The sequence below is a fragment of the Mustela putorius genome, unplaced genomic scaffold (assembly GCF_011764305.1).
Source record: "Mustela putorius furo isolate JIRA1106 unplaced genomic scaffold, ASM1176430v1.1 tig00003898_pilon_pilon_pilon, whole genome shotgun sequence".
In the NCBI taxonomy this organism is placed as follows: domain Eukaryota; kingdom Metazoa; phylum Chordata; class Mammalia; order Carnivora; family Mustelidae; genus Mustela; species Mustela putorius.
Window position 1 is genome coordinate 27,938,205 of NW_025422047.1, and position 17,009 is coordinate 27,955,213.

General features: G+C 33.4%; 1 protein-coding gene across 3 annotated transcripts in view; it reads right to left on the bottom strand.

Moving 5' to 3' along the window:
• Positions 1 to 17,009, bottom strand: part of STRN3 (striatin 3) — a 115,514-nt gene that overhangs the window by 29,820 nt on the left and 68,685 nt on the right. For 2 of the 3 annotated variants that reach the window (XM_004755147.3, XM_004755148.3), the window contains exons 6-8: positions 11,840 to 11,969; positions 10,432 to 10,573; positions 5,054 to 5,164 (exon numbers count right to left, since the gene is read on the bottom strand). In XM_004755147.3, the coding sequence (XP_004755204.1) occupies positions 5,054 to 5,164; positions 10,432 to 10,573; positions 11,840 to 11,969 (383 nt within the window). The remainder of the gene's footprint in view (positions 1 to 5,053; positions 5,165 to 10,431; positions 10,574 to 11,839; positions 11,970 to 17,009) is intronic. The other variant, XM_004755149.3, reaches the window with a different exon arrangement.

Here is a 17,009-nt window from a genome sequence, read left to right on the forward strand (position 1 = left end):
TCCCTGAGTTTGTGTGTATGTGCGCATGTTCTCTCCCTGTCTCTCTCAAATAAGTAAATAAATAAATAACATCTTTTTAAAAATACCAAATATTTTACAGCGTGCACCAAGTTGTTTTTAAAAGCCTACTAAAAGTTACTGCTATAAAAGAATAATTTCTCCTTAAATGTTAAAATGTCCAATGTATAGATATTTGGACAAAAGTCACACTTGACAAAAATATTACATTTCTGTCGATGGTTTGTCATCCTGGATCTGGAGTAACAAGTGACAAAAACTAATATAAAATTTTTTAAAAACTAGAAAACAATCCAGGACACTCACTAATAAATTATATTTAAAAAATACTGAAAAAGTGAAAAAACTTTCCTTTTCCAATGTATTGACAAGTCAAAGGATGTGCAGCAATTCTGTAACATCAGTTAAGAAGGGGAATGACAATCATATTCTATACATGGAAAAGACAGGAAAATTAGCACAAAAGACAATCATGAGAAAAATTAAGACAAGTTCATTCATTCACTAAAAACTACAACTTTAAACATATATGTTCTCAGAATGGGAGTCTTTCAAATGGGAAAGGCCTATGAATCATTTGAAGGAAAGATATGAAATGACTATTTTAATAAGCCTCAATTTTAGAAGTCTTAAATAGCATAGGAGTAGTAAGCCATACAGTAAGAACATCTATAAAAGAAAACATATTACAATTCACAATTTAAACTTTCACGTAGAAACCCTGAAGCAGACAAAAATCTAAGGAAGCCTTAAAAACTTTTTAATTCCTTCCTCATATTTTTCCAAATTTCAGATGCTTCACACTTTCTCTAGATGCTCCACAGTGATTTCTGTTATTGATTTACATGCTTTTACTGAGCTGTAAAGAACACAGCAAAATGCATACCACCAAAAACTTCTCTAGAAAAATCATACCAGACCAAATTTTAACATAACAATAAATTTAGAAACTCTCCCTGACTCCCTTGCCCAATTATAGAACCTTTAGAAATTATTAAAGAATGAAAGAAAACTGAATTGTGGGTCAGATAACAGTACTGTATCATTTACTTTCCTGGTTTTCATCACTGTACTGTAGTCACTTAAGAGGATGTTCTTGTTGTCAGGTAACATATGCTAAACCATTTGAGGAACAACAGATCTGCAACCTACTCATTTTTTGAACTATTCAAAATAATAAATGTATATATTTACAGAGAAAGAATAAAGCAAACACAGTAAAATGTTGACACACCTGGTGGGTCTGAGTGAAAATTACCTGGAATTCTTTGTACTATTCTTGCAACTGTACTTCTCCTTAAGTATGAAATTATGTCAGAATAAAAAGTTAAAAAGTAGGGGCGCTTGGGTGGCTCAGTGGGTTAAAGCCTCTACCTTCAGCTCAGGTCATGATCCCAGGGTCCTGGGATCGAGCCCTACATCGGTCTCTCTGTTCAGCAGGGAGCCTGCTCCCCGCCCCCCGCCTGCCTCTCTGCCCACTTGTGATCTCTGTCAAGTAAATAAATAAAATCTTTAAAAAAAAAAAAAACAACAAAAAAAAAAACAGTTTAAAAAGGGAAGCTTAACACTTTTGAAGCCTGAGAACAAAATAACTCCATCAAGTCTCTTACGTTTCATGTTTTCTACTTTTATAAGTATTAATAAAGTATATCTCCTAAGTATATGGCACTTAGCATGAAATTAATACTAAATTATATCTACAGTCCAAGGCAAAGTTCACATTTAAGTCATTTTCTTTTGCCTCAAGTGGAAAAAAGGAAAGGTATAGTGAAGTAAACAAGTTAGAAGACAAATAACCACTAGTTTCTCAGCTCTGGACTCTTCCATTTAAGAGTCAGATCATGATTGAGTCTTTACAAAGTTAAAAAGCTGATATTCTCACCACTTTTTTCTTTCCATTAAAAAAAAAAAGCATTTAGGTTGGGTTACATCTGCTGAATCTATATGGTAAAATTAGCAAAAAATTTTCTTCCCTCTAAGAAGCTAGAAAAAAATCTGTAGAAATGTAGTATTATGATCCAGTGGGTATAATTCATTCATATATTGGAATAAAGGAAATAAAAATCAAGACTGCAGCTTACAAATTATTCTATCTTGTACAAAGCTATATCTAATAAAATATCAGAATAAAACTCAACAAAAACAGGTAATAAGAATATGAAAATACAGGAATTATCCCTTTCATATAAAATGATATCTTTGTATTAATGTTAATCTACCTAGATTAAGACAGAAGTTATGATCCATCAACTGAAAAAAGTTTTTTATTTCCTTAAGTTTTATCTCCACATCAGGGATTCAGAGCCAACAAGTTCACACTGAACTTGATATATTCAAGGGCAAAAAGGTTTTATTTAAATTCACAATAAGTGCAAAAAGAAACACATTACCTCCTAATACATTCCTGAGACATTTTGCTGTAAATCTTATATGTACATATATATAGGCAACCTTAAGACCCAGACATTTCTAAGAACATTAAAAATGAGCAATAATATAAAGGTCTAACTAACGGAGGCCAGGTTAAATCTACCAACTGCAAAACTATGTAATCATTAAAATTATATCTTTTTCAGATGACTATAAAACATTTAAGACAAAAATGAATTAAAAATATTACAATATTTTTGTTAAAAATTAAAAAGGTGGTTTATATAAAAGACAACACTTGGAAAAAGTTGTAAAGATGTATGTCAAATATTAATCTCTAAGTATTAAGATTGTGGGTCTTTTCACATTTTTCTTTATGTTTCTAGATATTATACTTCTTACACTGTCTGGGTAACAAGCATGTGTTACTTTTTACTATTATATAAACAAAGTTAGTTCCTTTAAAAAAAAAAAAGAAAGAAAGAAAGAAAACCAAAATTAAAAAGACCTGGCTAAATAACAGAGTACGTATCTAGATAATAAAACAATGCAAAAACAAAAACAAAAACAAAACCCCAATACTGAGACATGAGAGCCTCAGGCATAGCTCTGCGGGCCCAACTTCTAATTTGTATCACAGCAATCCTCCTTTGTTCGCTTCACATAGTTCTCCAATCTTATATTTCACAACAAGGTAGATGGTTAAAAAAAACCCTGAAAACATGTTATACAGAGGAATACTTATTGATATGAAATGATGTCCTCTATGAAATGTCAGCTAAACAGGCAAATAAAACTGATACAATGGTCCTATTTTTAAAAGTTAATTAAATTCAAATGTTATGGGGGTTTTGAATTTTAGCTTCAGTTGATTTGTTTCTAGTATTTCTTTTTTTTTTTTTTTTTTTTTAAGATTTTTTATTTATTTATTTGACAGAGAAAGATCACAAGTAGGCAGAGAGGCAGGCAGAGAGAGAGAAGAGGAAGCAGGCTCCCAGCTGAGCAGAAAGCCCGATGTGGGGCTCGATCCCAGGACCCTGGGATCATGACCTGAGCCGAAGGCAGCGGCCTAACCCACTGAGCCACCCAGGCGCCCCTCTAGTATTTCTTAAAGATGTGGGTGTAACATTTTCTAGATAGGTTCAAGGCCTACAACTGAAAAAGACCTTCAACTGACCTATATATTATTTTCTAAACCTCAAAAAGATCTAATCATATCAGGAGGAAAAAATGGGGGGTATTTATATTTTAAATTAAGCAACATTATCTAACATTTTCTAAAGAAATCAAAAGATAAGTCAGTTCATAAACAGCACGCAGATAATAAGTAATCTAATATTAAAATAAACTACATTTCATTAAAAAGACCTACACCCCCAAATTCCAATGTTTCATGTCTATATTCAAATAGTCAATCATGCAAAAGTACTTTTATACTAAACATGCATGAATTACGTAGGTAAATGATGTTAGAGCTGAACACAGCCCCTGCCCAGCACTAAATGTTTTTAAATACAATAAGCAATTCACTGTATAATCTGAAACTTCTTAGAAAAGTTTCTTTTCATTCACATGCATAGCAAATTAGCATAATTTTAGAAAAGAAAACTGTGTAACAAGTTCCCAAAACTCCCCTTATTAGCTTCCACAATAAATTAAACCATTTAAAAAGTTTTACTGCAAAAAACTTACACGCATTTCAGTTACACCTGCCATTTTATAAACTCCTCTGTCAAGGAATATAAAAAGAATGCCTATATGGTTTTAGCCTTTGCTATCACTTTGTCCTTGACATAGTCAAAAAAGTGAGACTAGCAAGAATCAACAGCCAGTTCAAAATAAAGTTTTCCCCAAAGTGAGCTTCAAGTTTCTTCATTTAATACTCAAAAGTCTGAAGATACTTTTCATGTGGCTGTTTTTAAAGTTTGATTCAAAAAATGAAAATGAACTGTATCACTTGAGAGGTGCTATAGCTGAATTTATACTTTCACAGTACGCTGATCATAGGCAACATAGTGAAAAATACTATGAAAAAAAGTTACTCAGCTAGAGACCAAACAAACCTTACTGGCATCACTACCCTTCTTATTAGCCTTCCACCACAGTAGTCAACAAAATACTACCCAGGAGAGATTTTTCTGCTGTCCTCCTGCTTTGCTGTTGGATTAAGACCAGAAAGCAGCAATGATGAAAAGGGCTTTTATATTCACTATACTTAAAGATTTCCAAACTAAGAAATATAACCTGGGCAAGAGTTGGTTATAGCTATAATACCCTATTTATCAAAAACAAGGAAATTTATACTTTTCCCCTTTTGAACAAATTTGTTACTTTTAATTTTTAAAACATTTTTTAATTTGTTACTTTAATTCCAAGGCCAATATTCCTTACAAATTGGTAAAATTTTTAAAGCTTTAAACCAAACAGAAAACCTCCCTTGAAACCTTTCCTTCATCCTTATTAACATTATTTAAAATGATTTTTCACTTGATTAATAACACAGCCTAAGTTATATTCAAATAAATTTCAATTATACAACAAAGTTTAAAGTTAGTTGCCCCCAATGAAACCAAAAAAAGGTACACACACACACAAAAAAGCAAGAGTTGAAGAATTTTTTTCTAAGAGATTGGTATACAAAAATTATAATAGAATCTGCACTTACTCTTCACCCCTTTCTTCCCCTTTCGTTCCTTCTTGTACTGTTCCTTCAGTTTACTTATTAATCCCTGGTCTACATCCCAAACCTCAGTAGGTGGGGAGAGGTCATCTTTATCTACATGCAGCATATTATTAAAAGAAAAAAAATCAGCAGTTGGCAATGCAAGCTGTTGGCAGTAAACTGTTATAGTTTTACATAATCGTAATAAAAATACACTAACAGCATATACCCAAAATACTTTAAAGGTGCAGTTTCAGTTTTGGTATTCACAACTCAAACTCTCAATGCCCATCTCATAAGTTTCTAAACAGTTAACACTACCAGTTAAATGGCGCTTCATATCTATGAATCACAAATTTGAAGGTTATTATTCTTTCAATGAGTAATATTCAATGGACTGACATTAGAAAACTGTTATACAAAAGAGATCACTGCATCTTTATAAAAATGTTCATAAAAATTATTCAGCCAGCATCATAAAAGCAAATGAATGAATTACATGCGAACTACTCATAAGAGTGCAAGCTGGAAAGGTCAGTGCCATTTTATTGATGAAAATATTCATGCACCTTCTGTCACACTGATTCTGCATGCACGGGTAACTATACTAATGGAGAGGCATTCTAGTCCAATATAATACATACATATAGTTCCAAAATACATTGTCTCCAATAATACATACAAAGCATTCAAAGAATCCCACCTCGGCCCCCACCCCACCCAAATAGTTCAACATCTCATTACCTTCTTCCATTGGTCTACAACTAAGATTAGCAAAAAAAAACAAAAAAACAAAACTCAAATTCCACTGAAGAATTTTTGAGTTGATTTTTTTTAGGGTAAGATAAAAGCAGTGACAAGCATGGAGAAGTGAAAACATACATTGCTGTACATCTGCTAAAGAAGAAACTTCAGCTATTTTAGCTGAATAACAAATCTGTATTTATTTTAAGTAAATACTTGTGCCTGGAAAAATTTTACTCTATAGTAAACTAGAAGAAAACAGCATTAAAAAGAAGCAGAATAAAAATAAGTCTATTAGAATTACTTTAAGTATTAAGGGTTTTCCCGTCATTTGTTTAGTTTTAAAATAGTCATGTTACTAGAAAGTTTAACATTCTGTTACAGAGTAACAGCTATGAGTTTATGTAAGCATGTTACTAAATTAGAACTGTATCAAAACACACAGGCTAAGTCACTGAACAGGACTGAGAGAATAATGAGATTTTAGGGAAACCACACTTGCTAAATTTCTGATAACTCATTATATTCCAGATTACAAGTCTTGTAAAACTGCCTAGGCCTCACTGACATAATCCATAAAGTGGACATTAAAAAGCCTTTTTTGCCCCTTATAGACTGCTATTTGTAGTAAATATAAAAATTCTCATATTTGAATGGCATGTAGAAATTCAATTACTTACTGTACCTTGAGCCTTTTCTACTACACTTGTTATCACTTTCTCCCCTATGGATATACCTATGATCTTAGGCAATCTGGATGTAAAAAGCTAAATTCAAAGCTTTAAATTAATTTGCCAACTTGAATTACACAAACTAGGTTGTTCAAGATTGAAACATATACATAAGATTATCTGTCAAATTTCCAACTGCAGTACTGTTTGTAATACTGCAATAATATTGATTTAAAGAGAAAATTTACTTTTGTGTACTCTAATCATGAAGTTTACTGAAAACGGCTGTAATCAAAATTATTCTGTGAACTCACTGGACACTCCCCCAAAAATGTGATCTAAAGAACAAATCATTTGCATTCATCTTAATAAAACTAGCAATAATTGTTTAAGTAACCACTTAAAGTAAGCCAAATGATGTATTTTTAAACCTATAGAAAGAAAATTTAAAAACAAAAAAGCTTCAGTGGTATAAATTTTACATAGGTAATGCCATAGGACAGAAAATTTTAGTAAGATAGCCTCAACAGTTTTTTAAAAGACCTCTATAGGAAAAATAAAGTTGTAACTCTAATTCAAGTAGCAAAGGGTACTAGAGTGAAAAAGCAAAAGGGAATAAAAAGGATAAGCCTAAGGGAAAAAAAACAAATATTACTTGAAAGATAACCTAAAGTCTAGAAAACAAAGGTTAACTCAAAGCAGTGCAAAGAACAGGTTGGTGAATGCATATGTGCACAAAAAACATCCTGAAACTTGCCTTGTAATAACAGCTGATTTGATACTGCTTATAAGAAATAGTTAAGAGCAAAAGGGAAGAGGCAGCATAATCTTCTACATATTAATTCTGTTTTGTTAATAATCTAGGGGGGGAAAAATACCAAGAAATGAGGTTGAATCAGTTAGGGGAACTTTTTTGTTTAAAAGAAAACACAAATATGCACACACAAAAAAATGACCCTTAACAACTCAAAACCACAAAAACATAAAATTCTAATATGGTAATTCTAACTATCATAGTAGAGGAATTATATAAATCTACTTAATATAGCATAAAAATGTAACATCACTTTATGCAAATATTCAGTACTTTAATTATCCAATCCATAATATTTAAATACAAACATTCAGGTACTAATTACATTTGGTAGTCCTATAAATTTCCACAAATCACACTTTCAAAGTGGAGGAGAAAATAACCAAACATGCTCAAAATGCCATGTCTCCATGAGAGAAATAGCAAAATCAGAAATGCCTACTACTATTTTTGATTATGAGAAGAACTAAAAACTACCAAAATTAAACTCAGACTACCTAATGTAGATAACAGAAGAAAAATAGGATTTAGAAGCTTCCTAAAAAAGCAGTGGTTTTATACGATGAAAGTATTCAAAATTAGAATATCTGAGATTTATAATGTTACAAAATAAAAAACAACAGACTACCCACCTTGGGTGGATACTGGAATATGTTTCAGTAGGATACATTACTTATAAATAACAACAACAACAACAAAAAGTTTTTTGCCCAATAATTTAAATCTCAAAAACTGTCACCTTCCCATTTGTAAGTAAATTCAAATTTAAGCAAATGAGTTAAATAAAGGTATGTTTGTATATCCATCCTCTTTGTTTTGGAAAAACTGAATATAGCACCTGTTGAGTAGAAATGAAAAATACAGAAACAGTGCATAGATCCTTTGACAGTTTGCATTTGGTAAGGAAAGAAACTGCCTGAACAATTTTGTTCTTTTCCTTCTAAAGAACTTAAAATGCTTTAAAGATGGTTCAATCTCATCTGGAAGGAAGAGACTTTCAGTTACTTCCATATACACAGATTCAGGTCACAGTCAAATAGTAATAGTAAAAGTGAGTAATAAGTTTACTGTTATCACTCACTAGTTAGGTCTGCTTTTCAAACTGCTCTAGAGCCAAAAGCCTTTTGACTACACAGAATATAGCATTTCATTATTAAAGAAATAATGCCATTTTATACAAACTAAATTCCTGAAATTTTTGTATATTCTTTTGACAGTTAAAATTCCAGCAATTTTAGGCAAAGAAAGCAGGAATGGTTATATACCAAGCATTAGCTATGTAGATATTTGAAAACTGCTGATTATTTTCTTTAATGAAAATAATCTAAATGTTCATCAGTAAGACCCCAATTAAATAATGGAACATACTGACAGAATATTATGAAGCTATTAAAAATGTCGCTGCAGGGACGCCTGGGTGGCTCAGTGGGTTAAGCCACTGTCTTCGGCTCAGGTCATGATCCCAGGGTCCTGGGATCGAGCCCCAAATCGGGCTCTCTGCACAGCAGGGAGCCTGCTTCCTCCTCTCTCTCTGCCTGCCTCTCTGCCTGCTTGTCATCTCTCTCTGTCAAATAAATAAATAAAATCTTAAAAAAAAAAAATGTCGCTGCAGAAGAACAATGTATTAGGTAAAAAAGTGTGGGTTATAAACTGGAACTAAGCAAAATCCTTTGTTAAAGACAGATACACATATATAAATGTTAAGCATGATTCTCCTTACACAGTGGCATTATAGGTTATTTTTAATTTCTTCTTCACAGAAGAAGGGTTTCTAAACTCCTAAAATACACGAATTACAAAATAATTATATACTTATATAATTTAAATGTACTTACATAATTATAAAATAACCCGGGGTGGGGGGGGACAGTACTTTAGAATCTACTGGGAAAAAATTAGGTATTTCTAACATTGAATGGGTTGCACAAAGAAGCTTAAAGAAAACTTTTATACTTTTATTGTGCCCCCTGAGCAAGGCTAATTCTTAAGAAAAGTAAACTAGAAGATAGCCGTTTTCAAATAGTAAGTACAAAAATGTATATTCAAAGTCTAGAAGGTAATTCTGAATTTTTTTTTCAAATTTTCCACTAATGTGCCTCTTCTCTTTCCACTTAGAAGAAGAGATAAGTAAAGGTCTGAAACGATGCTTAAGAATTATAATCAGTAAGAAAGCAAGTAACAAAACTCAGATTTTTAAGCTTAAATTGTTATCAGGATAGTAAATAATTACATTACCTCTTAGGTTTTGTTTCTCCTGCTATTAGTAAATTCAGTTTCAGTACACAAATGAGGCATTTTTAAATAATATGTGTTCCCCATCATCAAAGTAGTTTTTAAGTAGTTAGTGATAACTCCTCCTGCTAGTAACTAAGCAACTTTGGTGTTCCTTTAAAATGTGCAATAAGGTACTTAGTGACCTTCTCCAATAAAGCTCTATAAACATAGTGTGAGTTCTACCTGCCAGACAACATGCTGGTTTTCGAAGCTGATTGAATGAACAACAGAGTGGACCTAAGTTATTATCTTAATAAATGTTTATACTTTTATTTTCTAATGGAGTTTTAAGTCCTGTATAAATAGAACTGCTTCCTTTCAGTTATAGCTGGATTATTATTTGCATTATGTATCATTTCCAAAGGCTAGGCCCTAACATATGCATACTACTAAATATATGTAGTAAAGTTTAATACATTCACTAAACCTTGTTCAATGTAAAGCTGTAATTCAAGATTAGTAGCTTTATTACTTTCTAGCAATAAGTCAGGTAACATTGTATGGGCATAACAAGAGTTAAATCTTTAAACCTAGATTCATTACCAAATTAAATAATGGGAATGCTTAAAACTACATAGATGTGCTTTTTTTTTTTTTTTTTAATTTGCTAAGAGGAAAAAAATTGGATTTCTTTCAACTTTAACTCAAGGTAAGTTCCAAAAATCAAAATCCATCAAAAGGCATATATTAAACAATAGTTTTGTCACCAAATCTAAATAAATTGGTACAAAATACCCTGAGATTATTCAACACCACTTCCCCTTGTTCTCGTTCAACTGCCACCATACATTCAAATACTCACATTCCACGTATAATATTCAATACCAATATATCCTTAAAGGCTATTCTCCCGCCCCCATATTTCTTTATCACCTTACCCCATTCTGTGCCATCCCCTGAACTCCGTGCTTCTCCAGCTCCTTCACCATCTTCAGCTGTCACTAAAAAATCAAATTCTTTCAGTGCTTCCTCAGTATCAGGATCATCAGTTAGGTCAGCAGCTAAACCTTCATTACCTATCTGAAAATGGAACATAAGCCAAGAATTACTTTTATCCTAGATTTTAAAGGGGTCCTTTATATGATTTCACACAATTATCTTTATATTTGCACTCCCATTTTTAAATTACTTATACAAAATTTTAGATTTTCCATTTATTTCACCAATCCCCAAATATATGCATATAAATGGCAAATATTAATTTCTTAACAGTGTCATGTGAAGATTACTGTAAGATGTAATGTAAGTAATCTGGTAGTAAAAAAAAAAGGTCGCTAAAAATGGTTAAAATAATAATCAAAAGTAGTTCACTTCTTTAATTAGAATAGGATCACAATTACCCCTATTTATAAGTCCTTTTACTCACTTACATTCTGATAATACACTGTGTTAAACTGACTTCACTCACTGAGAACTGCACATGTAGTCCATAATTCACAAGGTTCTGGCATGACTAATATAATAAGAATATTAACTGATCTTAAGTCAATAGCTGTGATAATAATGGTGCTTTGCCTCCCAAGGAAAAAAAAAAGGAGGGGGGATCTCTCCATTTACCCATGTTACACACAAGTATGCCGCATACATGAAATGTGAAAGGAAGGCTGAAAACTGCTTTAATAGCCTAAAAACTTTTAAGGAACAAGAACATTATTATAATATCCCAAGAAAACAAAACTTAACCCATGCACTTTTTTTTAGATACATGAAATACTCTATACTACTGTGGTAATTCATAAATGGATCATCTAATTTGTGTATACTCTTATAGCTAACCCACATCACTGATAAAATTAATAACTCAGTTTCTTAGATTATGAGGAAAAGTAAATTTTTATTAATCCTTATCAAAGAACAAGAATGTAGACACATACATTTATAACCTATAGTTTAGTCCCTCCCCCAGAGTGGGAGCATCCCCACTGCAGCTTCACTTTATTTATCACCTGTGTACTGTACACGAAAAGACAGACGTCAGCAGTGATTCTTAACTGTAGCAGGAGTGGATAAGGTGGTTTTGTTTTTTTTTTTTAAGTTTCAAAGTGCCAGACTAGTTCTATTAAAAAAAGACCCCTTTTTGCCATTTAGTGAATGATACAGCAAATAATAATTTCTAATATAGGTGGGTAATAGTGAGAACTGACAATATATAAAACTTTCAATCGAGATGATAAAATAAAAAATAATCCATCACTTCTAATGTAACTTAAGATATCTTGAAAATTTCTACTCCAAATACATGTGTATATGTACTTTAGCCAAAAAAATTAAAAACTGAGTTCCTACTTTGTGTTTATTCATCCGATGTTTATCTTTTCCTTCTGGGATGCCTTCAATCATGTCATTTTCCTCTTCTTCATCACTGTCATCAGCATTTTCTAAAAAATTGAATGTCTCAAGAACATCACCAGAGGGCCTGTCAAAGGGGACAAAGATGAATCCAAATATTCCAATGGTTAATTCTAATATTTCTTTGTTTCCTATTTTAAAACAGTACTTGAAACCAGTATAGAGATTCAAATGATAACCTATTTATAATATATTGCCTAAGTATTTTACCCAAGAAAATAATGTTTTGAAGATTGTTTTCTGACTAAAGTAAAAGTGATTGTTTTGTTAAGTTTCTCTTTGAGTAATTACTGTGTCAAAATCTTATAGTAACAGACACTCAAATGTGGTATTATTTCTCAAAATAAAGCCATCATAAGCAAGCAAGTAAACTTAACATTTCTTATAGCTCTACAACCTCTTACAGAGGTCCAAATGTCTGAAGACTAAAACCTGCCCAGATTTAAAATTATGGGGTAAATCAGATACAGATATTCCAATCCATTTCACAGACTTTCTTACCTATAAAACAGGATTCTGAATATACTAAAGAAATACTTTCTTCAAGTCTTTCAGAATCATTCAATTAATAGGTAATAACGATCGTCTATTTTAATCTACCTATGAAGTCATTTTTAAACTATAATTTAGTCCCTTCTCTATGTACAAAAAAGGGTTTTCAAATAGCTATTTAATATCTAATAACAAAGCAAGAGAACAGTGAAAATTTCAGCCCAACAATAAAAGTCTCTGCTCTACCATTATCTAGATGACTGAATTTGGCCAAGTCACTTAAACCTTTTAGCTGCAATTTCTTTACCTGTAAACTGTTTGGGTTGAACTAGATGATCTTTTGGTACCAAAAAGAGTAACAATCTAAAATACAATTCAGACTTTTTTTTTGAAGGGGGCAGGGCCTGGAGCGGCAAAGAGAGAGAGAGAAAGAGAATCTTAAGCAGGCTCCATGTCCAGTGCAGAGCTCCCAATGTAGGGCTTGATTCTCACAACCCTGAAATCAACAGAAGACAGGGTCACCTGGGTGGCTCAGTCTGGTGAGCATCTGACTCTTGGTATCAGCTCAGGGCATGATCTCAGGGTTGTGAGATCAACCCCTGTATCATCAGACCCACACAAGTGCAGAGTCTGCTTGGGATTCTCCCTCTCCCTCTTCCTGAGGGCAGATACCCCCCTCTCTAAAATAAACTAAAATCTTAAAAAAAAAAGAATAAGACACTTGACCAACTGAGTCACCCAGCCACCCTAATTCAGACAATTTTTTAACATAGCATGGATTTTAATAGGTCTCTATATACTCTACCTAATCCAGCTCATTGTTTAAGGACCTGCATAAAAACTGAATGTAGAGAGAGATGTTTTTCCAAATACAAATCAGTAAAACAAAGATACAGTAACACAACACACACTTTCAGCTCAATATTTACAGTATGCCTTAACATCTGGGGATTAAATGAAAAGCAAAAAGGTAAGCGGCAAAACTGGTACATTAATGACAGAAAAATAGAAACTAGTACATTTATGATCTGAGAATTCCATTTCAAACTCTCACAAATTAAGTAGTATTGTCCCTTGGATAGAAATGTATGTCTATAGGGGCGCCTGCATGGCACAGTCAGTTAAGTGTCTGACCTTGGCTCAGGTCATGATCCCACAGTCCTGGAATCAAGTACTATGTTGGGCCCCCTGCTCATCAGGGAGCCTGCTTCGCCCTCTCCTTCTATCCCCCCAACTTATGCTTGCTCTCTCTCCCTCTAGTTCTCTCCTTCTCTCAAATAAATAAATAAAATCTTAAAAATTAAAAAAAAAAAGAGATGTCTCTAAAGTGAAAATCATGTTTTAAGTTTCCAAAACTGTATTTTTTTTAACTGTATTTTTTAAATAAGACTTTATTTGTCAGAGAGAAAGAGGAGGGGGAGAGAGAGAGAACACAAGCAGGGGAAGCTGAGGCAGAAGGAAAAGCAGGCTCCTCGATGAACAAGGAGCCTGATGTGGGACTTGATCCCAAGATCGTGGGATCATGATCCAAGCCCATGGCAGACACTTAACCAACTGAGCCACCCAGGCATCTCTTTAAAATTGTATTTCATCACAGCAATACACATGGATGGCTTTAAAAGACAAACAGAACACAATTCATAAAAGAAAATGAATCAGACTTTCCAATATTAAAAACTTTGTTCTTCTGGGGCGCCTGGGTGGTTCAGTGGTTTAAGCCTCTGCCTTCAGCTCAGGGTCATGATCTCAGGGTCCTGGGATCGAGCCCCACATCGGGCTCTCTGCTCAGTGGGGAGCCTGCTTCCCCCTCTCTCTCTGCCTGCCTCTCTGCCTACTTGTGATCTCTCTCTGTCTATCAAATAAATAAATAAAAATCTTTAAAAAAAAATAAACTTTGTTCTTCAAAAGACAGTGTTGGGGAACTTAAAGAAAAGCATACAGACTGGAAGAGAATATTTGCAAGTCATATATTTTATGAAGACAACCTGTATCCATAATACATAAAGAACAGTTAAATAACAGTAACAAATAAAAACAATAAAAAATGGGAACATTATTCAAACAGACACTGTATCAAAAGATGCATAGATGGCATCAACTCAGGGTCAACATCATTATTCTTCAGGAAAATGAAAATTAAAGCCACCACAGACTATGAAAGGTCTGAGACTTTACCCTACTTGCATGCTAACATACTGTTTCTTTTGAGATGCTTCTTTTTAGCATTCATGATGATGGCCTTTGTTTTTTTTTTTTTTTTGCTAATTTTATAGTGTAATTGAAACGAATCCGTTCAATCTGGAAACATCCTTGAAAATTAACAATCTATAAATTTATTCCAGAAAATTTTATTACTAATTTAATATTTTTTCAAGACCATTTTACCTGTTCTCTCTGGAACTCCTAGTCAAATGCTGGCCCTACTGATCTTTGAATTTACCTCTTTTCAGTCCTACTTTCTTCTTTCCCCTTTTCTCTTTTCAGAGGGTGGAGGTGGGGGGGGTGATTCTTCAATCTTATCCTCCAAGTTTTATATGGAAATTATTACTATCACACCTTTTAATCTCTAACAGCTCTTTTTTGATTTCTGATTGAACCTTTTCTTAGAGCTTTTAAAATTTAAGTTCAATTAATTAACATATAGTGTATTATTAATTTCAGAGGTAGAGTTCAGTGATTCATCAGTCTTATATAATACCCAGCGCTCATTACACCCCATGCCCTCCTTAATGTCCATCACTAAATAACATCCCACTTGTTTTGTAGAGGTATTATCTTAATCTTTTCAGAAAAGTAATTATAGTTTTGAAAATCTGCTCCCTGTTTTGAGTTCCTTTTTTCTTTGGTTCCCTGGTTTCCAATTTCCGTAGTAAAGTCTCTCCTGAAATGTTCACCTTTAAGAGTGAGGCACCAAAGGCTAACTGTATGTACTGAGTACACGGGTGAGGTTTGCCAAAGTGACTGGCTTCACTTCTGCATGAAAGGACAGAGCCTCACCATTTCACTGGCAGATCCCAATTGTTAGTATCATTAAGTCTTTCCTATTTATGTGATAAATTTCAACATTCTGCCTAGAAGGGATGTAAGACCCACTGCCAATATACCAGAAGCCAAATACTAGAAGAACAAGAGTCTCACTCCCTAGTTTTAAAGCATGTGATATTCCTACATTTTCTTTCCAGCCCCTCCAAAACTGTTAAATGCTCCCTATCTGATGAACAGTATATCCTCCATACTCTTAACAACTTTTCAAATTGTTAAACTCACCCTATCAGGATGTATGGTACATCTTCGCATTCTTTCTACATATTCAGTTTTTTGTTCTTCTGCGTTAATGCGTTTTTAAAAAATCTTTAACTGTAATTTTAACAGAGGTTCCAGAAGGCACATAACTAAAATGCGCCTTTTTAAATCCATGATGCTTAAGCAAAAGTCTCTGTCTATGGATTTTGTAATAGTTTTTTTTTTCATTGCCAACTATGTATTTACTATCCTCTCTCACTGTAAAAAGAAAATCAACAGAATAAGAAAATTAAGATGGCTCAGTTGGTTAAGCAACTGCATTCGGCTCAGGTCATGATCCCAGAGTCCCAAGATCAAGGCCCACATTGGGCTCCCAGCTCCACGGGGAGTCTGCTTCTCTCTCTGATCTTTTCCACTCTCATGCTCTTTCTCACTCTCTCTCAAATAAATAAATAAAATCTTTAAAAAACAAAATTAAAATGTCCAGATGAAGAGAAAATAAAACGGAGGCCAAGGGCAAGGTTGGCTAAGTAAAAGGCTAAAAGTCAGCCGGGGGTGAGGGAGCACGTCTGCAGGGCACAAATATGGCAAGAATCCAAACAGAGTAAAGAGAGAGAGCAACTACTGAAGGTTCGCAGGTAAATCAAACCAATTACTAAGAAGCAGCAAAGATTTCCTGTTGCAAGATCTAAGAGAACTCTGTGCTCCTTGAATCCTCATAAAGCAGATGCTTTGTGACATGATGCTCTGTGCATTCAAAACACCCCCCCCCCAATAAACCAACAAATACAAGAGTGACATTCACTCAGCGGAATCTAGTAAACATTACCCTGGGAGGGTCACATTTCAATAGGATACACAGTATTCCACCACAACTAGCACTTACTATGTTCTAAATGCTTCCCTATTAATTCATTTCTTCTTCACATTAACCCTACCATCACTATTTTAACAGTGAGGAAACTGGCACAGGAAGGTTAAGTACCTTGCCCAGAATCATAACTAATAAGTGGCAAAGTCACAATTTAAACCTAGTCAGTCCTCCTCAGAATTCACATTCTAAACCATTAAACCTCTAATAATATGATCTAAAATTTGCCACTGCTCTGTTAAACATTAAGATTACTTCTAACTTTTTACTATTATAAATAAGAATGTGATAAACATCCTTCTGCTAAAATCTCAACATGTTAGATCATTTTTCTCATTCCTAGTTTTCAAAGGCCCGAATAATAGCTGAACCCCACATACCTGCATTAGTGCAGATTCAGAATACGTAAGTATACTCATTAAGATGGAAGTCAGCCTTGATTAAGAACAACTATTACCTAAACATCTGTGGACACATGAATGGAACAAGAAAGTGTGGTAT